Source organism: Knufia obscura (assembly GCF_036327395.1).
Source record: "Knufia obscura strain CCFEE 5817 isolate CBS 148926 chromosome Unknown scaffold_11, whole genome shotgun sequence".
Lineage (NCBI taxonomy): Eukaryota > Fungi > Ascomycota > Eurotiomycetes > Chaetothyriales > Trichomeriaceae > Knufia > Knufia obscura.
In genome coordinates, this window is record NW_027042697.1 from 571,356 (window position 1) to 593,427 (window position 22,072).

General features: G+C 50.7%; 6 protein-coding genes across 6 annotated transcripts; 4 read left to right on the plus strand and 2 right to left on the minus strand.

The window, feature by feature from the left end:
* Nucleotides 1-18: 18 nt before the first annotated feature.
* Nucleotides 19-2,550, minus strand: PMZ80_008511 (uncharacterized protein; the record flags this gene model as incomplete). The annotated part of the gene is made up of 1 exon (XM_064876911.1): nucleotides 19-2,550. One exon carries the CDS (start codon nucleotides 2,548-2,550, stop codon nucleotides 19-21), a length of 2,532 nt encoding a protein of 843 aa, XP_064727298.1.
* Nucleotides 2,551-2,928: 378 nt separating this feature from the next.
* Nucleotides 2,929-4,462, plus strand: VMA13 (H(+)-transporting V1 sector ATPase subunit H; the record flags this gene model as incomplete). Its single annotated transcript, XM_064876912.1, has 3 exons — nucleotides 2,929-2,988; nucleotides 3,039-3,273; nucleotides 3,327-4,462. 3 exons carry the CDS (start codon nucleotides 2,929-2,931, stop codon nucleotides 4,460-4,462), a joined length of 1,431 nt encoding a protein of 476 aa, XP_064727299.1.
* Nucleotides 4,463-5,719: 1,257 nt separating this feature from the next.
* Nucleotides 5,720-8,643, plus strand: PMZ80_008513 (uncharacterized protein; the record flags this gene model as incomplete). The annotated part of the gene is made up of 2 exons (XM_064876913.1): nucleotides 5,720-5,979; nucleotides 6,039-8,643. 2 exons carry the CDS (start codon nucleotides 5,720-5,722, stop codon nucleotides 8,641-8,643), a joined length of 2,865 nt encoding a protein of 954 aa, XP_064727300.1.
* A 1,279-nt stretch (nucleotides 8,644-9,922) lies between these two features.
* PMZ80_008514 (uncharacterized protein) lies at nucleotides 9,923-10,525 on the plus strand (the record flags this gene model as incomplete). Its single annotated transcript, XM_064876914.1, has 1 exon — nucleotides 9,923-10,525. The coding sequence occupies one exon, from the start codon at nucleotides 9,923-9,925 to the stop codon at nucleotides 10,523-10,525; it is 603 nt and encodes a 200-aa protein (XP_064727301.1).
* Nucleotides 10,526-14,186: 3,661 nt separating this feature from the next.
* Nucleotides 14,187-14,801, plus strand: PMZ80_008515 (uncharacterized protein; the record flags this gene model as incomplete). Its single annotated transcript, XM_064876915.1, has 1 exon — nucleotides 14,187-14,801. One exon carries the CDS (start codon nucleotides 14,187-14,189, stop codon nucleotides 14,799-14,801), a length of 615 nt encoding a protein of 204 aa, XP_064727302.1.
* A 2,556-nt stretch (nucleotides 14,802-17,357) lies between these two features.
* dcl1 (Dicer-like protein 1) lies at nucleotides 17,358-22,004 on the minus strand (the record flags this gene model as incomplete). The annotated part of the gene is made up of 3 exons (XM_064876916.1): nucleotides 17,358-21,405; nucleotides 21,448-21,570; nucleotides 21,619-22,004. 3 exons carry the CDS (start codon nucleotides 22,002-22,004, stop codon nucleotides 17,358-17,360), a joined length of 4,557 nt encoding a protein of 1,518 aa, XP_064727303.1.
* Between the last annotated feature and the right edge of the window lie 68 nt (nucleotides 22,005-22,072).

Here is a 22,072-nt window from a genome sequence, read left to right on the forward strand (position 1 = left end):
CGCAGCTGAACAAAACGATCACGACTTCCCCATTGTATCCGCCAATTGCCGATACATAGCCTTCACGTCAACAACATCCGCCTTGAGCTCTTCCACAAGCTCAGTCTTCTCGCCTAGCAACTCGAGCGTACGGTCATATTTCTCCGACAAAGCAGTATGCTCACCCTCGAGCTTACTTAACCGCTGCTCAGCAGACCGTTTCTGCTCGATCTCGCGCATGAGATTTACGACCTCCTGCCTTGCCTCATCACGTTGCGATCCGAGACGTGCAAGCTCATCTTTTGAAGCTGCCTTCTCGGATTCGAGACGGCGGACATTCGTGCTGAGACGCTCGACGAGTTGGACTGAGGGGCCAGCGCCGGCTGTGGAGGCACTTATTACGTCGTTGATGGCGCCACGGCCTGAATCTGGATGTGTGGGTACCACAGATGCTGGCGTGGCTGGCGTATTGGCGAAGAAATCGTCTTGATCGTCGGGAACATGTAGTGGGGGTGTTTGAGGTACGAGGAATGTACCATTAGCACGTATCGATGCTGAAGAATTGATCCTGGAAGGTGGCATAGGGTCGTAGGAGGGTTGGTGAGATGACCGGCGACTGTTTGGTCTTTCGAGTGGGCTCATCAGGTTGTCGAGGAAAGAGCCGCCTTTACGCAGAGATGCGACAGGTGATTCCATTCTATTGGTAGGATGAGAAATGGATGCTATCCATTTGGCACGTTCTTCTTCTATCCGTCGGATCGTGTCCTTTTCTGTGCGGAGACGATGGTCTTCGAGCTCTTTTCTGAGCTTGGACAGTTCGTCTTCAAGCTGGATCGACCGCTTCGTTGCTTTTTGTCCTTCCGTGCGCTGCTCATCTTGCTGATCTTGTAACACATGCAGTGACTGTTGTACTTCTTCTAGTTCCTTAGTAGCATTCTTGGCCTTGGCGGTGGCATCACGCAGCTTGCGCCTAAGGTCAGCTTCGCGTCCCACAACTTCATCTCGCTCCTTTTCTAGAGCAGTTATTCGTGCTAGCAAAGTGCTCTCTATGCCTTGCCAATTCTGGCTCGCTGCTGAATACTGACTTTGTAGAGTTTCAATTTGCCGCAACAATTTAGCCTGAGAATCCCCTTGATCGCCAGATGATGCTTCTTCAGCTCGAACACGAAACGATTCGAGTTTGCTTTCGAGTGAGGCCTGCTCAGCTAGCATTTCTGTTTCCATCTGTCGAGATTGCTCCTTCTCACGTGTCAAAGATTGTTTCAGGTCTTCGATTTCTCGTTTGAACTTATCCTCAGCGAGTTCTCTTTCGACCTTAGCACTGCTGAGATCCTCTTGAAGCTCAGCATTCTTCCGCCTTTCGGTATCGAGCTTGTCGGATTGAGCTTTGTTTTCTGCTTCTTCGGCTCTTCTGTTTGCTTTGCTGAGCTGAGACCGGACTTCAGCGAGCGTTGACTGTAAGGCATTCCGCTCTTTCGTGATCACTTCAATGTCTGAAGAGGATTTGGATAGATTCGCTAGCTGCGAGGACGCTCTCTTGGCTTCTGTTTCTGCTTTGACAGCTCTGGCTTCTAGCGACGACACCGAATTCTCAGCTTTTTCAGCTCTTTGCCTTACTGCAGACTGGTCCTTGGTCAAAGTGGCCGCCTCTGAACGTAGTTTCTTGATTATGTTGCGGTATTGCATTTCTCCCTTAGTCAGCTTTGTTCCTTCCTCAATGAGGAGCGCGATCTTCTCGTCCTTCTCTGCGAGTTGCTTAGCGTGTGTTGAGGAATTAGCATCGTCTTTGGTTTGTCTCGCATCTTCGATGGCCTTTTTGGTCATCATCTGCATATTGCGCTGCAGAGCGTCAATGCGTTCCAGATAGCCGTTTATTTCTTCCTGTAGACTTGACAAGCTCTTTTCATGTTCCAGCTGGATTTTCAGCACTCGCGCGTCCGAGTCTGCTCCTGCGTCAGAGATAGACTGTTGGGACGACTGGTCCTGACTTAACCTAGCGCTGTCTGTTGAGGGTCGGGAAAGGCCTCTGGCCACTGTGAGCGAGTCCCGAGGGGTATCTCGACTCGACCTCACACTATTCACAGGTTCCTCGTGTGACTGATCGACGAGTTCGGTGGTCACATCCACTGTAGGTATCCCTACAGCTTTGAGGCTATTCTCTGGTATATCGGGTGCTTCTTCAGTTCTCATTGCTTCAGCAGTATTCTGATCGTCGACCTCCGTCTTCTGCTGCCCAGTCTCATCTTGAATGGGCGTCTGAGGACGAGATGGGGATTCAGATGCAGGCTGAGGAGTTGTGGCGCGGCTACCGGCCTTTTTCACCATTGCCTGAGCAAGGCGAGCTTGTAATCTGTCATTTGTCCTATTCGTGCTGTCACTCCGTGTAACATCTGATGATGCTCTGGACGAAGAGCCATTCTCTTGAGGGTTTGCTACTTTCGGTAGTGGCTTCTTCGGAGCCTCTTCTTCTTCAGCTAAGATCTTGTCTAACCCAGATTCGACCGACGCAACGGCTTGAGACATCCATCCCCATCTTGAGCCGGACTGCTTGGGTTTCTGTTGTGTTGACATGTTCAGGCGCTGTATGTTTTGAGAAGCAGTCGCGGTGACCACTTCTCATCAACATCACGACATAGTCTTTGGGAAATTCTGGAATCACTAGACGGCGAACAGATACAAGATTTGGCCTGGCTACTGAAACAGTGTCATCTGTCAACAGGTGCAGGCCGACCGCGGGTGATAGGTAGGTAGGCTTGAGTCCGAAGGTGGACCCCGTCCGGCAAGTGCACATGCAGTAGTCGATCCTGGAGCTGCGGCAAGAGCCTTGCAACAACTTATGACATCGGCAGGCGCATAGTTCCAGATATTGTTACAAGCACAGCATTCCTAACCATAGCAACCACGTTCAACTCACTCCGGCCCTGATAGTCCCTTCAAGCTTCAGACAATATGTCGCTGGCACCTCCGCCATATCTTAGCTCGATACAGAACAACATAAGAGCACGACCGGTGAGTACAAAGGCAACAACTGCCCAGACCATCGAGCTAAGACATCATAGATACCCTGGGATGGAGCTGTAAGAGCAGGAAATCTCAGCGAAGAGCAACTGAAAACTATCAAGTCTGTCGATAAGGTCCGAAAAGAGCAGAGGAAACAGACGATCGAGTCAGATCCTGGCACATATGGGACTCTGCTAGCTGGCGGTGACAGTAGCCCAAGCGTGCTGGAGAAGGCTCAGAAACGACAAGACATTATCCAATACATCCTCGTGCTAGCCACAGATCTGGTTACAGGTACGGAGAGTCGGCTCCTGCCTGTCTGGAGCAGTACTGACTATGAGCTACAGATGTATCAGCCCTCGCAAACACTATATTAGAAAGGCCGGACCCTTACAAGCAGTATCTCGCACTTCTCGCCAGCTCGAACAACCCTGAAGACCCAGTGCCGCTGCTCGCTGCCACCTTCTTGACCAATTTGATTGCCTATTCACTCACGGCTTCTTCGAAACCAGCGAAACGGGATAGCGATGCTCTGCCAAAGCTCTACTCTTACCTCTCCAAGCTTGTCCAGGCACAAGACTCGGGCTTGCAGGATATTGGTGTACAGCACATGTCCACTGTTCTGCGGTCAAAGCAAGCCAAGGAACTGTTCTGGAAGCAAAAGAAGGAAACAACCGCGCCCTTGTTTGATATTCTGAGAAAAGCTGCAGGAGCCGCCAAAGACTCGGACTCAACCCTGTGGAGCGGTGCTTCCAGTATACGGAGCGCCGACACAAGGTTCGGCGGCGGGGTGGGCTTACAACTCATGTATCACGTTCTTCTCGTCATATGGCAGCTTAGTTTCGAGGGCGAGACGGTGGGCGCTGGACTTGAAGAGGATGAGGAAGTTGTGCCTCTGTACGTCCAGCTTCTGCGAATGTCTCCGAAAGAGAAGACGACGAGATTACTGCTGTCGACGCTGAACAACCTCTTGTCCACCAACAAGAACACTCTCATCCCTGCTGCTACCACCGCTCGTCTTCCTGCCTTGATATCGAACCTGGGCGGAAGACATCTCACAGACGAAGATGCACTGGAGGATCTCCAGGCTTTGGACAAGATGCTTGACGAGTACACCAAGGGTCAGACAACCTTTGACGAATACGCAGACGAGGTCCAGTCAGGTCACCTGAGATGGACGCCTCCTCATCGAAACCCTACTTTCTGGCGAGAGAACGCTAAAAAGATCATGGAGAACAAGGAGCTGCCCAAGAAGCTGGCCGAGATCACAGGCAAGAGTTGGGATACAGATAAGAAGGTGCTAGCTATTGCTTGCAATGATATTGGTAACCTTGTTAGAGAAGTGCCAGAGCATCGGTCGACATTGGAAAGACTGGGGTTGAAGGCTCGGGTGATGGAGCTGATGACCGACTCGGACGAGCAGGTGCGATGGGAGAGCTTGAAAGCGGTTGGTGAATGGATGCGCTACAGCATGGAGCGGTAATCATCCGAGTGCCAATGCCAGTATGTCGTTGCAAGGCGTTATGTTCGAGTTGTGTCGTCACATCAAGGTATCTGCTATCGTACATAGATATGGCGCAAGTAAAACAGCTTCGGTGTCGACGTGGGAAAGTCCACCGGGGTCTTCTGCCTCGTGGTCACAATGATCCCGTTATGTGAACGGCCACAAGTGCTTCGTCTACAACGTTTGTCACGATTACCATATGTACCTGTAAGCCTTTGCTTGGATACCTCAGACAATCACGACCTTGACGCAGAACTTCTTCAGAACAGGCACGCTGAGCTCGATGCCACGAGAAGGCAATTTTAAGGTTTGCAGACGGGGTGAAACATCCCCTGTCCTCACCGTAAAGATGCATTTTGGCGACACCAGGCGTATGCTAAACGCGAACTAGATAAGTCAAGGCCGACCTGGAAGGTCAGATCGATCATGGTGTTAAAGACACTATTTGAACCCAACCTCAAAGCGCTTTGGCGTCCACGCTCTACCATAATGTACACAGTGGTACGGCACTTAACTTGCTTGGCAGGGGCAGCATCGCGCCAATTCGCTGAAGAAAATGCGGAATGCGATCGACGCACCCTTGTGTCGATCAATCAGGAACAAAAAACACCAATGAAGGAGCATCAGGGGACCCGTTGCGCAATACTCTTGCAGACAGGGATCCAAGCACGATTGTTCGGTTTGAGGAAGAGGCAGGCGCTTACGCTCTTGCAGTAATCGCGGTTTCCGTCTTTGCGGACGTGCAGCCTCAAGCGCGTGAAGAAGTCAGCCATCTCATTAATCTTGCAGCCAGCCTGCCAAAGGCAAGAACTTGAGGACAGCTTGAAAGTGCACGAAGCTCGCAGCTGTCCCTTACTTGCTCTGGTTCCGAACCCAATTTCACATTTTGGTATTGTCTGGCGCCGGTGCTAGATTATCGTTCCTCGCTATGCTCGAACCATAAGCCAACCCGTTCCACCTTTAGCTCGCTCACCGTCGATGGGCTGTTCCCGCCGCGGGCTCAATCTCGCCAACAGCGAATGAACACAAGCGAGACCTCTCTGGGTCCACCGTATCTTCGTCCACACCGCCAACCGTGGCTTAACTCTCGGCCATTCGACAACAACTCTATGAGGCAGTCGCGTTAGCTGCGATACTGCCACAGGCACAACCGCCGTGCAGATGCAACCACATGCTAGCCGAGCCAGCTCGGATTCACCGACTGCCACTGGCTCTGATACTCCTACTGCTGCAAGCATGACTGCCAGACCTGGGAGCACATCTCAGGAAACCAAACCTCTGCCCTCGCTACCTCCGCTTCATATCACCTCACCACGGAGTCCAAGCTCTCCCATCAACTATTCGCCCTCTGTCAAACGAAAACCCCTACCGCCCAACGCCTTCTCCCCTCCTCAGTCAAACTTTCCATTACTACCAGAAACACTGGAAGCTGAACGTACAATAGTCCCTCCGTCCTCCAATACCCTCAACCAGATATTGGAGGCCCCACCACAGGAGTAAGTCGTCTGCAGTAGAAAATACTTCAGCATGAGATTCTAGTGCTAACAAGTCATAGACAGCCCGAGATCCTATCTCCAGACGATCCTCAATCCTACTACTTCTCGACCAGTCCTACCGAGACACAAGGGCGCGTGTCCTTCGACGACTTCCCCGTTCCTCCCACAGCAGACGCACTCCATCCGAAGTTAGATGAAGAGGCTCATCTTCAGCCAACACAAAAGGGCATGGGCTTGAGGCCTGGCGAGAGGCCAGCGCCTCTCCGTATGGACTCCATCAACTCGGTCAAGTCAATGGACGCAAAGAAGCCACAATCACCTGGCGCCAAATTCACATCCTTCTTCATGCGGAAGCCTCAGGCGTCCCCTGGCGCTGACTCAGCTGTGACAGACATATCTGAGGGCAGGTCTCCCCTGCCCTCGCCTAATATACAGTCTGATCGAGGCTCTGCGGTGTCCGCAGCGAACTCCTATTTCAACCTCGGACTTGGGAGGGCAAACACAGCAGGTTCTCAAAGCTCGCAAGGCAGTATAGATTACCATACACCAATGCCAAGGTCCTCAGCTGATACACGATGCGATGTTCTGGAGGCGGAACTAAAGGAAATCAGCGTGGAACTGGCGAACTCGATACGACGTGAGCTAGATCTCGAGGACCTTGTCGAGCGTCTACAATCAGACCATCCACACCCTATAGCCACCGATCGAACGAGTGACTATTTCTCGGATTCCGGAACAAGCTCATTGCGAGCGAGCGGTAATGACCTTAGCACGAAAGATGAGATTGATAAGATCAAGCGAGACTCAGAGCAGCAGAGGGCTCAGCTGAGGGTGGATTTATCACACAAATGGCAAGAGGAAATGACCCAACGTAGGGCGTTGGAATCACATCTGCAGGTTATCGAAGGCGAACTGTCACGAACGCGACGAAGCTCGAACGAGACGGCAGAGTCATCCGAGAAAGCGAAAGAGCTGAGAACACAACTAGATGATGCGCGACGGAGGTTACAAGAAGAACGTCAGGTCAAGGAGAATTTCGAAGATCTGCTGACGGGCCTCCGTGCCGAACTTGAACAACATCGATCTGAAAGGGACAACTTGCGAGATGAGGTTGTACCACAGCTCAAGGCACGCCTCGAAGGGCTAGAATCGAGTCTGTCAGAATCACAAAAGACCCCGTACGATGTGACGAAGTTGCAGCAGGAATTTCAAACCCTGAAGGACGAGTCATCCTACGACGTGACGAGGCTACAGCAAGAAATTCAACATCTGAAGGACGAAAATGCTGCGTTGCTGAGTGCTCGAGATATGGAGCGGGGTACGAATCGAGGGTCAATGCAATTCATTGCTGAGGAGGACGACTTTGTTACAAGCCCAAGAGCCTCAATGCACACCCCTAAGATTGGAGGCTTGTCACGATCCAACACAATCACTGGCTCGCGAGCCAATCGTGGTACTCTAGCCCGATCGGGGTCATTATCACGAACCAACTCCGTCGCTGTTCGTCCAGGACAGTCGACCGAGACACCAGAGAATGCTGCCGAAAGAATAAAGTCGGTAGAGCAGCAACGAAACGCCCTCCACGACACAGTCAAATACCTCCTTCGCAGGCAGGAACAACAACGGAAACAGTTTTCAAAGCGTACACGCATGCTTGAGGCAGAACTCGATCGTGCTCAAAACACTGCGCCGGTTCCCCGAAAGGGTGGCTACGAGCGTGAGGTCCGCGTTCTGCGATCGGAGATCAATACACTCCGTAAGCGGGCTGATGAAGCACTGGATCAGAAATGGCAGTGTGAAAAGAACCTATCGGGCCTTAAGATGGACCTAGACAGGAACAAGCAAGAAACTGCGTCTCTGCAAAGGATACTACAAGCTAAGGGCTCCGATCCAGACGTGCAAGGCCTGATGTCGGCAACACTCGAAAATGCCATTGTGGAGATGCAGAAAGAACGAGCACGAATACAAGAATCTTCAGCACAGATTCAGCAAGAGGAAGAGCTCGCAGAGCAGCTTGAGGAATACGCGACACGATCCGAAGCACTGGCAGGACAGGTGAAGAAGCAGCTCCAGAACAATGCATCCCTCCGAGCTCGTCTGAAAAATGCAGTGCAGAACGGAGAGACTTATCAGCACGCATCAGCTGATCAGATTGTCGAATTACAAGCAAAGCTTCGCAGACTGGAAGACTCCATATCAGGAGCACAGACCCAATCAGAAACAGCAGTTATGAAGCACGAGGAGGAGCTCCGAGTACTCAAAGCATCGCACAACGCCCAGCTAATGCGAGCCCTCAGCACAAGCAAAAAATCACCCCCTCGTCTGCTAACACCAGCTGCAAAGTCACCTCTCAGCCCAATGTTTGCGAACAGCAAAAGATCACCGCGACTTGATCAAACATCGTCCGGACCTGGAATGGCGCTACACGAAGCACTAAGGACCGAGTACCTTGAGAACAAAGTGACTGAGCTTGAGCAGGCTCTAGCAGATACTGAAGGTGAAATCGGAGACATCGTTGGGAAGATGAATGAAGCTCAGGTCAACGTTGCTGAGCTCGAAGCCGAACGAGACGAAGCATTACGACTGACACGCATGCTTGAGAAGGAAGTGCAGGGGGAGAGGACGCGATATGCGGAACTCATCAAGACACTGAACGAGTGGTAAAAAAAAATCGATCATGGTATATGTTTGACAGCATCTTAGCGACGGACGGAAGCTCACCATGGGCTAGAGCATTTGCACCTTTCTACAAGAAGGCACAGTTGGCAAGCATTATACTTGAGGTTATATTGGATCGACAGACCAGTATTGGAAGGATATGATACCTTCATGGATGTATATATTTATGTTCTACTAATGTTTGAATGTCTGGATAGAAGAGTAATGCAGCATAGGTCCGCCGTGACCCACTACCCACCACACGATGGATGTAATGTATAGATGTTTATCTCTCAGACTTGATTCCTATCAGGGGTATTGAACCATTGCTGATTCTGCTCAACGCCGTTATTGCTAACTCAAATAATGTACTAGCCAAGGCGTCATCATGAGGGAAGGCAGATATGCGAAATAAGCCGAGACAAGCAAGGAAGCAGCAGCGTAGAATGTTCTCTTGCGCAACCGCAGGAGCAGCCACTGGGAGTTGAGCCAGCCACGTGATGCGATGTCATATGCGCTCTAAGCACTAATTTCTACCGTACAGGCGCTCATGTTGACTTTCCGGGGCGTGCGAGCCTATCCCATCTCCTCCCTCGCTCCTCCCTTCAACCATTGGTGCCCCCTTGCATATTTTCCGAATCGCGAGTGATTCTTCCTGCAAGTCATCAAGATTCAGACCATTATTGCTGCACGTCTAGCGTACAGTATGCGGCTTCGTGGCACATGTTTCTCTCGACTTTGATTCTTGAACTTTATGCCTGAGACATCTTCCTTTCCCGATATAACATCTTGGAAACTCGAGTCATGTCTGATGCGATGACAACTCACTGATCGAAACAGGCATGATGCTTGAAGTCACGGTCCGATCAAGGCTTGAAACAAGGCCTTTGCAAGTTCAGGCGAGCTCTTGCTTTGCCGAAAACGCAGAGTGTCGTCACTCATGTCCGAATCCTCTGCACAGTTCGGACTCGAAGCTGCAAGCGCCTTATCACAAGCATTTCCTTTATGCACATTTGGAGCTCGTCCGGATGTAACACCTGATGCAACTGCTTCTCGAGCTCTACGATTGGTTTTTTCACTTCTGCAAGTCACGGCGCATGCATCTCCAAACTTGATCCTGCCGTGCCTCTGGCTACTATCGCATTTGAGGTACCAGCTCGCAAGGCAAGACGGCATGAACGGATTCTTGTTCTCATGACTTCTCAGCAGCCGGATATGTAAGTACAAGTCTCCGATTCCAGCCATCTTTTTCGTCAGTTTCATCGCATGTATCTCTACACCCGCCATGGCAGGTCTAATACTAACCCGGCTCACAATCCTGCTCTGCCTCGTTCTAACCCTCTTCACCCCCCCAACATCCGCACAATGCAACACAGACCAAAACCCCTCCTGCGCCGGCAACAGCGCCTTCGAAGCCCTCTGCTGCGCCCCCGGTAACATCTGCTACTGGTCCAACCGCAACGGCGACGCAGCCTGCTGCCAAGCCGGGACGGACTGTCAAGGCGACGGTGGTCCGGCCTTTGTCGCGCCAGTCGTGCCGAACCCAGTCACACAGGTGCAGAAGACGACGTACTTCGCTGAGACGGTGTACTCGAGCACCGTCCCACTCCAGTCGACGGTTACGTATTATGAGTCCAAGACGAGTATCTGGTCGCCCACGCCGAGCTTCGCGAGTCTGAGTACTGTTGTTACGCCGGGGGTTGTGGTTGTTACGAGTACGTTTCCCGTAGTGCAGACTGCGCCGGTTGAGACGGGTGGGGCGTATGTTACGGTTACGCAGGTGAATGTTGTTGCTGGGGCGGCGAGGTATGGTGGGACGAGATGGAGTGTGCTCTGGGCTGCTGTTGTTGCTAGCTCTGTGGCTTTGGCTTTTGTTGTTTTCGGATGAATGGGATTGTGACTCTGGCTGAAGCAAGAGTGTATATTGAGTACACGGGCGGGCCTCACAATCGCAGAGTGTGAACGCAATGTTCCGCACGGTCTGATTTCCGGGCAATACAGTTACGATACGCCTTGTCGCCGACAGCGAGGACGATATCGAAGAACGCGTCAATGACGACGCTGGAGCGCCTACGAGGAGTTCCCTATCTCACCAAACTGCTCGGTGATCACGTCCAAGTCAAACGTCAGCTTACCAGCACAACTGCTCTCAACCTGTCAGCAACTCTACCTAGAAGACGTTTTGTACGAGACCAATGTGTTATCCATCTATGGTCGGGTTGGCATTGGGCTATATGGTGTAACAGTCCGCAAAGTCTCGCTAGCACTACCGTTGCATGCTGGCGATCTGGAAGAGTCGGCTATAACTCGAATGCTGTCCCGTTGGTGGACCATGACGAACACATGAACACCACGGTCAAACTAGCAACAGCCGTGGTGCTGTGTCAAGGGCTCGGTTAGAGCGATTTGTTCCGCTGCTGTCGTGCAAAGGGCCCCTTGCCTTGTCGCGGACAATCGACGTTGCCGCTTGACCTATCCGAATTGTGCTTCGGGCAGACAACACGATTATCCCGGACGACGCTTCGAGGCTCGACGACGATCGAACGACCATATTCTCCGTGGATCCGTCGCGGGCTCCTATCCGCGACCCAGAATTCCCTGAGGGATACAAACCTCCCACCGCGGTGGAAACAAGCTCACCTGCATCGCCCGACCGATCTGTGTTGCTAGCCACTGCCCGCTGGAAGTCTCTGTCATGCTGGGGCTTGGAGACATGGTCTTCGCGCGGATATTCTACAGCTTGGATGTATGTGCTTCTGCGTGGTACAAGACCGGAATACTGAATGTGTTTCACATGCTGGCGGTCTGAAGCAGCAGGCGGATCGCTATGTCAAGATCGTGGGCTGGCTTCAGCTTCGGCGTCAGAATCGAAGATGGCAAGCATGGCGCATGACCTGCACGAGACCGAACTATTTGTCATGCTCAAACTGGCCTCTGCCTTTCAGTGGGCAATGGAGTGGTCTGCGGTGTCTTGAGTAATGCTAGGGCGTTTCAAGCACGTATGACCACGAAGTAGAAGTGAAGCGGAATGAATCGATGCTAAAATAACAGATCACGTAGGATACATAACTCCTAATCGCTTTGTGAGGACATATCGCAGTATGGTCGTTCCACATGTCATGTTCTCGTAAATTGCCGTTTACGCCCTTTAATACATATGCCGAGCTGGTCTGACTGTAGTGCTTTCCAAACTACATTCCACCAGTAAGCATTTACGGCCCCTGCTGCGCTGCGGACGTTACATAGGTTTCGTAAAACATGTACTTTTGCGTAGCCTCTCCTCCTCGCCGGAACGCCATATCCAATAACTCCCGCTTAACAACATATTCGATTTTGTTGATGTGGACCTCACTCCATCTGGTAACATATCGACCAATTCACCGGTCGTCGCTCTGCCCATCGCACTCATCCAGATCTCAATAACCATCAAGCGTCTGCCGACTGCCAATCCTCTCAACACGGTGCGGTGTATACCGCATCAAAACCACAATGATATTCTCAGCTCGTCTCTGCCCGCCCGGTACTTCATCCCGACATCACTGAAAAGAAATTCCTGCTCACCGTCCTACAGCCGCGCGTATCGCCATATGAAACCCTCAAGCGGTAAACGTATTCGATCGAATGACACGGCGTTGTCGTGCGTGTCATTAGTCGATGATTTGATCTAGGTTTTGTGAAGTGACGAGCGTACGGTGAACATATCGAGGAGCGACCCAGTTACTACTTTTTGGGACTGTTGGTGGGAGATGGCGGGGAAGGACGTTGTTGCGGTTCTGGTTTGAGAGACGGTTGGGTTGGATGTGGCAGTCGTTGCGGTGGGAGTGGTACGGAAGGTGCGGCTTGTCACCGAGGTTGTTGTCGTGGTTGTGACTTTCACGGCTTGGGTCGCTGAGGTGACTGCTCGAGGGAATGTTTCGAAGATTGTGGGTGGGATTGTTGTTGCTCTGAGGGCTTGCATTTCGCTATTAGATTATGATGATGGTGAGTATTTGTGAGGTTGAATGGTTGAATGTCGTTATTAGTGTACAATAGAGGTCGTAGGAAAAGCACGTATAGTGGTATTAACACAAATTTAGAAGTTACAGCGCGTAGATGGTAATAGTATACAGCCGCGTCACGTCGTTAGAAGAGGGGAAGGTAGCTAGGAGTAGGTATGTTGGAAGGGTCATTCAATGGAGGAGGAAATAATGGTGATGAAATTTTGGATGTGACTGCGGCTAAGAGGTCTCGAATGCAGTGACATCAATTGGAGGATTTCAGATCGTGGGTTCCTTGGGATGGAGCAACCCCAGCTTCCTGATCGGCACTAAGTTGGCCAAAAAAGGCGACCTCCAAACGGAAACTTAACCGAGACGCGTCTACGTGTGGGCGAGAAACCCTTCAGGCCATCGTCCTTGCATTGTATACTTCTTTCTCTGCAGGCAAGCTTTTCAGGTTTAGGGTCGACACTGCAGCCATATCCTCAGACCGAAACTTACTATCGCTGGAAGCCTGTCTGTCGTACGACCTTCCACATCTGCAAATGACCTTAGCAAGCTGTGCTACTCGAGCGACATGAGCATAGTAGGCTGCCACCAAGATGACGATACACATGGGCCATTGCATATATCTTTGCATCATAGCCTAGGTATTCGATAGCCACATACACTGCAGTCCTCGATGCTTTATGGGCGACCCGCCTGGCCAGGCTACTACTTCAGCTAGGTGAAGGCGCATTCAAGTGCAACCAGCGAAGATATATGATTTCTTGAAGTACGATGTTGTCCATCAAGCTAAGTAGTTGACGCTATCAGAACCAAGCAGGAGACGATGGCGAAGGGCATGGAACATGTATGCTTAACTTTGACAATCTCAAGACGGCCGACTTTCAGCAACCACGATACCTGAGCTTAACTGGACGTTTCCCTGCCAGAGGAGAAATCAGCGCAAAGCAACATCGGCTCCTGGAACTAGTCGCAGGAACACTGGACAAGCTCCATGTCTAATGTTCCAGACAGTGCAGAACGGTCATGTCCTCGGTAGGTGGATACTCTAGGAACTGACATCGATCCCACAGCTCAATGCTGGCCGTACCAGTCGCAGTGCCGCTGGAGGATATCGTTATTCATGGGACGCCTTGATCAACGTATGACACAGTCGGAGCACAAGAAGATACTGGTATCATGCTAACATATTAACCAAGAGTGTCTCTTTTAGTGTGGTCCGTGCATGGTGTCGAGCACTGCTGCTCTTCGCAGGGTCTCCCAGCTACACAGCCGAAACGCGTCGCCATCGCCGCATTACCCCAATGTCCTCGTAAAGGAAGAAAGAAGCGCGGCACATGCACAGTGCTCTTGCTTACGGTTCTGCAGCTGGCTGCTAAGCACTACAAAGGTGAAATGCCAAGACCGTTATACCTTCCTTCCCCCATGCTTCAACACCCACACGACATCATCCGGACTCTTCTCTCACCGAGTCTACACGCTTCCGTCACTATTACGATCACGACTTGACACCGTGAGCTATTCCGAACGTCGAGGACAATGCATGTCATCGTGAGTCTCGACCGCATGGCAGACTTGCAGAGCCCGGCAGGCTCGCAGACAAAGGGCACCTTCACCAACGCTTTGTGCCTCCTTCCAGAAGAGGTACTGAATACTCCGAAAAGGGTTCTGAATAGGCCCTTGTTCACCACGAGCATAAAACTGCAAGTAAAGCACGGTAACCATATCCCAGTGTCTCTGTATCCCACTAACTCATACCAAAGGCTCGAAAGCAAAATCACGCAAAGCAAACAGCCAAGTCAAGCAGCAAAACCAAAGCAGATCACAGCACTCAAGCTCAACAACTCTTCAATAATGCGTGTCTCAGGATTTCTAGCCCTCCTTAGCGGAGCATCAGTCCTAGCCACTGCCATCCCTGTTGATGAGCAGAAGCGAGACCCTGTTATGATCCAATATAGGCCCCCAACCGAAGACGAGAAGGAGCTCACGAACGCTGAGGTCGCCGAGGCCTATGACCGACCCATAGCTGGCGCCGGATTCAAGCGAGACGCTCCAACACGAGAGCAGAAGCGAGATCCTGTTTTCATCGAATACAGGCCGCCAACCGAAGACGAGAAGGAGCTTACCGACGCTGAGGTCGCCGAGGCCTACGACCGACCCATAGCAGGCGCCGGGTTCTAGTCATAGGAGTATTAAGGCATATCTCGCATTGCTTGCTTTCGAAGGCGTCCATTTGAGGCGAAATTTTCATTCATTCTAGTACTTCATATGCACGGAACAGTCAGCCAGGCTTAGGCGTCAGGAGGGTCTGGTGCGTGTACTGATTCAGCCCAACTTAATTTCATAGTAGTGTTCAACACACACAATACAATCATTTGCTCTTTGGATTTCATTCAAGCGGCTTAATTTCCACACTACACTTCCAAGCGTTGCCCTGTCACACTTCCCTCACATACCATCAGCGTAGCTGCGTCGCCCTGCACTGGCTACCAGCCAACCATGAGTCTAGCCCCTCACGCCTACTCCGTGTCCATGCCAAACACAAAGAGCAATCCACGTCCTCTTGGCCCATATCATATCTGCCAACATGAACTCCCTTATCACATCAACCTCGTTCGACAGCTAGGTAGCAGCGTTCTTTATATTCGAACCTCGATACTGTATCACGATACTTAACCCTCTTAATTCGAAACTTCAAGGTTTATATCGTCTTAACCTTATCGTCGACCTACCCTAATTAGGATAACCGTCGTTAAGGTAGTATTTATACTACCGTTACGCGTTTTTTCGCAGCGTAATAGTTATCGAATAGACTACTATCGAGTAGAGCTAATAAGGATAACGAAGGATATTATTAATAATAACAACGACGACGAGGAGGAGGAATATAACTATAATTCGTCAAATAAATTTACCGTTCTTCTAGTTACGACTATTACAGTTACTAACTTCCCTATTAATTAACGTTATTAGCTTAGTCGATACCTATCTCGACTAGACTAATATCAGTAAGCTACTCTTAGCGACGTTATACCTATATAGGTATTGTTAACGAGGTTTCGAATTATATATAGCGTTAGTATAAGGGTTCGAGGTTTTGAGGGGTCGATATACAGGTTTCGAGGATGAAGAACGCTGCTAGGTAGTATCTTCTCACCGCAGAGCAATGGCGCCGCGCTCACCCCCAGGTCGCGCTCCCCGTCAAGTCACAAGCATATTATGAGGCTTAGCATGAATACTACGATAGATCGCCGCTTGTAGGTTTCCGACTCATTGTGCAGTCGCGTTCCTGCATGGCGTGATTGCTCTTTCCAAAGTACACGGTCGTTCCTTCCTCCTACCGGGTCGTACTTGCCCACGTCGTAGATGACACCTTCTTTACGCCGAGTCGTTCCTTCCCCTCACTTAGTCGCACCTTCCTATCTAGATCGTTTCTTCCTTCCACTGGGTCGTACCTTCCTTCCACAGTGTGGCGCACCTTCCTCACTGGGTCGCACCTTCTTTCCACCGGGTCGCACCTGCCTTCTACTAGGTCGTACCTTCATCCTACTAGGCCACACCTTCCATCCTACTAGGCCGCGCCTTCCTCCTAAAGAGTTGCTCCTTCCTTCCATTGGGTCGTGCCTTCCTTCGCCAACATCGTTCCCTCCTCGCACTGGGTCGTGGCTTCCCTCCGCGGGATCGTACCTTCCACATTCACGCAAACATTTCCTTCCTTGAGTCTAGACGACGAAGGCATGACACATCGTCGTCAAATGAGGGAGAGTGCAACGCTCGCAACATCGAAACGGCAGGTGCGATCGGTGGGCTACGCCGTAAGCCCATGGTGAGAGAGTGTTTGGTGACAGCGATGGGTTGTTGGCGACGAGGCATGGACCTACTGGTGATAACGGTTCAAATTCGATGTGGCGGCCAGGGACAGGCAGGATATGCGGTAGTAGAAGGAGTGACAGGTGATGGGAAGGGTGCACATCGTTTCGAGATCCGCTACTATCGTCGTTTTCAAAAAAGCTGCCCCTCTTGGCATTCTGTGGTTTCCTCTTCCTCTTTAAATATCATGATTTGGCCGCGCTATCATATAATATGTCCCACGTTCTATAGCGAAAGACTGGTATCACAATATATAGAATTGGTGCGCCTTTCTTCGCGTACTAGTCTTATCAGGTTTAGATCCGTAGGAAAGAAGTTGACTCTGAGCAGTACTGATACTTAGTCGACTAACTTTCCACTTTTTTTTAGGTACCTAAAGCCTAAGAATCCGTAACGACAATAGTACTAAGTTTACTATACTATACTAGGTGTTACTAGTACGTATAAATAAGCCTAAGTAAGGGCTACTAGGGGATACATAATTTACTACAGCTAAGTGTGTATAGATGGGGCGCGTACCTACCTGTATTATACAATCCGAGGAGGAAGAGGAAACTACAGAATGCCAAGAGGGGCAGCTTTTTTGAAAACGACGATATCAGGTGACACTGACTGTCTGGTTAGGAAACACTGCCCTAGCCTGGCAGTCGGACGTATAAATTTGCGATGCTCCACGTTCGTACTAGGCGGATGAGGATCAGTAAGCATGTGATGTAGAGGGCATGACTGGGGTCAAGAAGACGCTTGGAACGATTTGTGCCAATGTACAATTTCAGATCCACCTATGCGTCTCATGCTTCTCGACACACGCTGTGTGCGCCATGTGCGATCCAAGGACGACATCGACATACCCCGCGCCATCAACCTCTATTCATCCTTGATAGCACAATTGCAGCGAAACTTCTTCCTGAATTCTTCTCGACTCAACCCCTCCAGCAAAGACAACGCCTTCTTGCTCGCTCGTACTCTTGCATATCTGGCGCCCGTACTTCGAGCGTCAGCCACAATCTCACCATGAATGATCACAGCTGCAAGGATTTCGACCTCCACAGCCCCATCGTTGGCCGGATTCTGTGAGTCCTTGACGATGTGGTCTCGGCACTTATATTCCTGTCCTAGCTTGTTGTACAGATACGTAGTAGGATGTCGGTTTGCAAAAGTGTCGTAGTCGGATATGTTCCTGAAGAATTGTTTGACGTGGTTCTCGAAGAAGCGCTCCATCTCAGCGTAGTCGAAGCCGGAGTCAACTAACACAGCACCCAAGTATGATTCGATAAGATCGGAGAGTGCTTTCGGTGGTGAATCAATGTCCATCCAGAAATTGTCGGGGCAATCGGGCTGAGATCTTGCCTCCCGAACCTTGGTCGCATAGGTCTGGATATCGCCAACCAGTTTGGCAGTAGTCAGGAACACAAATTTGTCGAAGTCAAGTGTCACCGCTAGTGCGGCGAGGAACTTGTTGCTGACCATTGCCATCTTGTGCTCTGTCAGCCATTGCGGGTTGCGTGTTGGATATGTGTAGAAGAGCCACGAGATACAGACCCAATCTAGGACTGCATCCCCAAGGAATTCAAGGCGTTGCAGATCAGGCACTGGAGAATTCATATCTGAGCTGTGCGTGAATGCGCTTCGGAGAAGACGGGGATGTTTGAAGTGATAACCTGTTTTTGCAGCGACGATGCGAGCTCGATCATTCGCTATTGGGTCATTAGCCTGTAACGACCATGCTTCTGGCGTGTATTGTGATGCTATGTCCGCCCACGACATGACCGCATGGTCTTCAGACCGGACAAGTTTCGTAATAGCCTGGATACCAAGATCAAATCGATTGTTGTTAGGAGGTAGGTGACGTGTAGAAGTTGTTGCCGCTCCAATAATGGCTTCCGACATATCTGCTATGGTCTTCATGCCAAGGTCTTGTGAGATTGGTTCGTGGACACCAGGTTGAGGATCTTTCTTCGCGCCACGGCCGGAGATGAGCTTCAACTGCTCTGGGTACCATGTTGTCCGATCGAAGCCCAGAGTACGTGCATACCGGAACAGTTGCAACTCGTTCGAGGTCGCAACGTTGAATAGGTTGCGATTGCAAAGTAATTCCATGCGTCGACAATGCATGCCTTCTTCATCACATTTTGTCCGATTGTAGACTGTCATTGTTGTCGTCATCTTCAGCAAGCTGTCGCCGATGAACTCCAGCCGCTCATAATTCTTGCCCATGCCACGCTTGCCACCAGTATGGGTCTGAACTTCTTCCTCTTCATTATCGGCGTCTTTGGTGAATGCTTCGAGAGCGAGCTCCGCCGGAACCCCTTTGAGCCCCAGCTTGTCAAAAGCCTCCATAGTGATCATGTACGACTCAATTCGATGTATCAATGCCGGCCAAACCAGACATGATCTTGCAAATTCGGTGTCTAACCGAGCGACTTGAAGTTTCTGCGGTGCGATGAGACAAGGAATGAGGTCCTCCCGGACTGCGGAATCAAGGAAGTTTCTCTTCGTGCCAACAAGGTCTGCTGCGAACACAGGCTGCTCGAGGTCGTACATCTCACTGGGTGGAACTTTCTTCTTGGACTTAGTCCACGTGCTGTCGGAGAAGTCTATGATGTTGCGTCTCTTTTTCTGTTGTATATGCGGCACATACTCTGGGACTGGATCTGTGACTTTTGCCTCTGGCACAACATCTTTTGTGAAATAGTGGAATTTGCCATTCAGAGGATCGCAAAGAAACTTGTTAGCCCAGCGATCAGGAGACATTCCTGGTTCCCATTGCAGCCGGTCATTTCGCACGGCATTGATGGCATCGACGTCGACGATGTCACTCAGAGACCTAATATTAGACATTCTGAGACGCACCATTGGCGCTAACCAGTACGACAACTTCTCTGGTTCATGAGCATAGACCTTGTTGAAGACATCTGAGAACACCCCATCAAGGGTGAAAGCTGTCAATGATTTGAGCTCATCCTCCGATACGGCCAACACGGTAGTGATCGCTTCTGAGCTGACTTCGATTTTGACATTGTCCTCTAGATAGGCTGGGAAGCTCGGCATGAGAGGCAGCCCTACCGTTGTGAGAACCACGATAGGTGCAAGCTTGTGTTTAAGGGGGCGGTCTGGTCGAAACCTGATGACTGTCGCGTGAAGCTGCGTTGGCACAACATCCAGATGTGCTTGCCAGACAGAGGGTTTGATCTGCATGTCGTACGCTGACCTCTTCGAGGAGACTGCAAGACGTGCATTTGCATTCTCGGGCTTGATTTTGCGGTAGATGGAGTCCAGGTTATCATCGAGGTGGCCTTTGCGCCGCAAAAGGTAGCAAGTAGCCCATGCAGCTGATCTCTTTGCAAGCTGTTTATTTGTTTTCCAGTCCCCACGGCAGCCAGGAACCGGACATTCACTGTTAGCCGGCAGTCGCACAGCATATCTGAAAAGGTTCTTCTCGCTGTCAATCTCCTCTGTATAGATTTCTCTCTCGGTCGCACCTGTGTACGCCAAAGATGCGGCAAAGCGGGCAAGAATCAGCAAAGCGTTCGAATTGTCACAAACAGCTCCAGCCCCAGTCTTGAAACTTTTGCCACCCTCGTCTTTGGCAAGCAGTTTTGCTAACTGAGTGCCATGACCGAGCTTTCTCTCAGGGGCAAGGGAGGAGCACCAGCGTTTGATGTATTGCTCGTTATTGATTTGATAATCAAGCTCATGCGACTGATCTAGTACACCATCTTCGATCATGTGGGCAAATATGGATCCGTGCATACGAGCTCGTCCTCTGCTTTGCATGTACTGAATCGTCGTCTTGCAGAGATCGAAGCGAACACATAAGTTGCATTGTGGTATGTCCAGCCCCTCATCCGCCACAGAGGTTGCGAACATGAGGTTAATGATTCCTGCTCTGAACTGTTCCAGGGACTTCTCTTGTCCCTTCACAGTAGCCGCCTCAAAAGCACTGCCAGCTATGCCAAGCAGGGTGCCGGAGGTGACCTTAGGAATTTTGAGCAGTTTGAAACATTCATTGAGGACGAGTGCCTTCAGTCTCTCTTCGACAAAGACAATTGCTCGTGTTTCCGGCTTCTCCCTGAATTGTTCAGCAAGCTTGTCGTGGAGAAGGATAACTTTTGAGGAGAGATGAGCAGGTACTAGCTCCGGGACCTCGGACGAGTGTTCCTGTACGCGTATCGCTGCTTGATCCAACGCTTCCAGGGCATCTTCTCTGTCTTTCACGGTATCTATGCTAGCATACGCAGCACTTTGCTCGAACTTTCGGCGGGTGCTAGAGGACTGGTTGGGTGATGTGCCCATTATGTATTGCCATGCACGGTCTGCACACCACGGACCAAGTTCAGTGGTTGCTTTTTTAGCAAATTCGAAGCCGCGTTTGAGGTCCTGACAGAACGAGACTTTGATGCGTAATTCTTGATGAAGGTCGGTGTCGAAATGCGGCCTTAACCTTGGATACGTCCATTTAACGTCTTCGGGCTTCGGCGCAAAAGACATCAGACTGGTATCGTCCGTCGTTACAATTTTGGCGTGCAATAATTCTTCCAGAGCTTCGGCAGTCTGCGCGACGTCCTTCTTGGTATCGACAGCGGAGGCGGTCATGCCAAATATTCTTGGCCTCGATGCGGGTATGCACTTCAGATAGTAAGACCGAATGAGTCGACTATATGGGTGATCCTTTTTGGTGTGATGTACCTCATCGAAGACCAATAAGGAGATATCTTCCATACTGATATACGAATGTGCAAGGGCTTGGTCGAGAACAGCTGGTGTGCAGACAACAATCTTGTTGTGCTGCTTGATATCCTCCCATGTCTTCTTCAGCCACAAGTTGGCCTTGTTGTTTCCACCATATAGTACTGCAGGACTTTCGATGAGATTGTTGGTCAAGACCTTGGCCTGTTGCTGTACAAGATGAACACTAGTCTCATTAGCAAAGGCGCCTAGCTATTGGGAGTCGTACCTGTTGGCCAGGAAGCAAACAATCTTTGGTGGCTCGCCTTCAGCTCGACGAATTCGTTCCTGTTCAAGTACGTGTCTTATTAGCAGGCAGGCAATAAGTGTCTTACCACTGCCAGTATCTAGTCTTCAAAGCTGTCAGCAAGCCGGGTGCTCATCTGGACTATTCACATACACTGCAATGATGTTCTCTGCTTTGGCACGCTCGAACATTTCTTGCTGATAATCTCGCACTTTGTCAATGATTCGGCTCGATTCGGCTTCGGACCCTTGATTCAGGTGCGATGTTTTCTTCGTCGATGTAGACGAAGGCTCGCGCTCCTCTTGTCTTTGCTGCCCCTCCAGATGCTTGGTAAAAGCTGCTCTTTGAGCTGCCCGCTTGGCCTCTTCCGAGTCTACAGGGCTTTCAGACTCTGAGATGTCGGTATCCGACGCACTCGACTCATCGTTCTTCTCAGCATCTGATTCGGCTGAAGCGACGCCATCCACAGCCACCACTAAAGCAGAGGTCTTCTCGTTCACTAGTGACAGATCTTCTGCCAGATCGAGTAGAGCCTTCATTTCGGTGGTGCTCGCAAGGTCGACTTCTCTGCCAGACACCTGGGCAGTATTGTCGGTTTAGCTTCGCG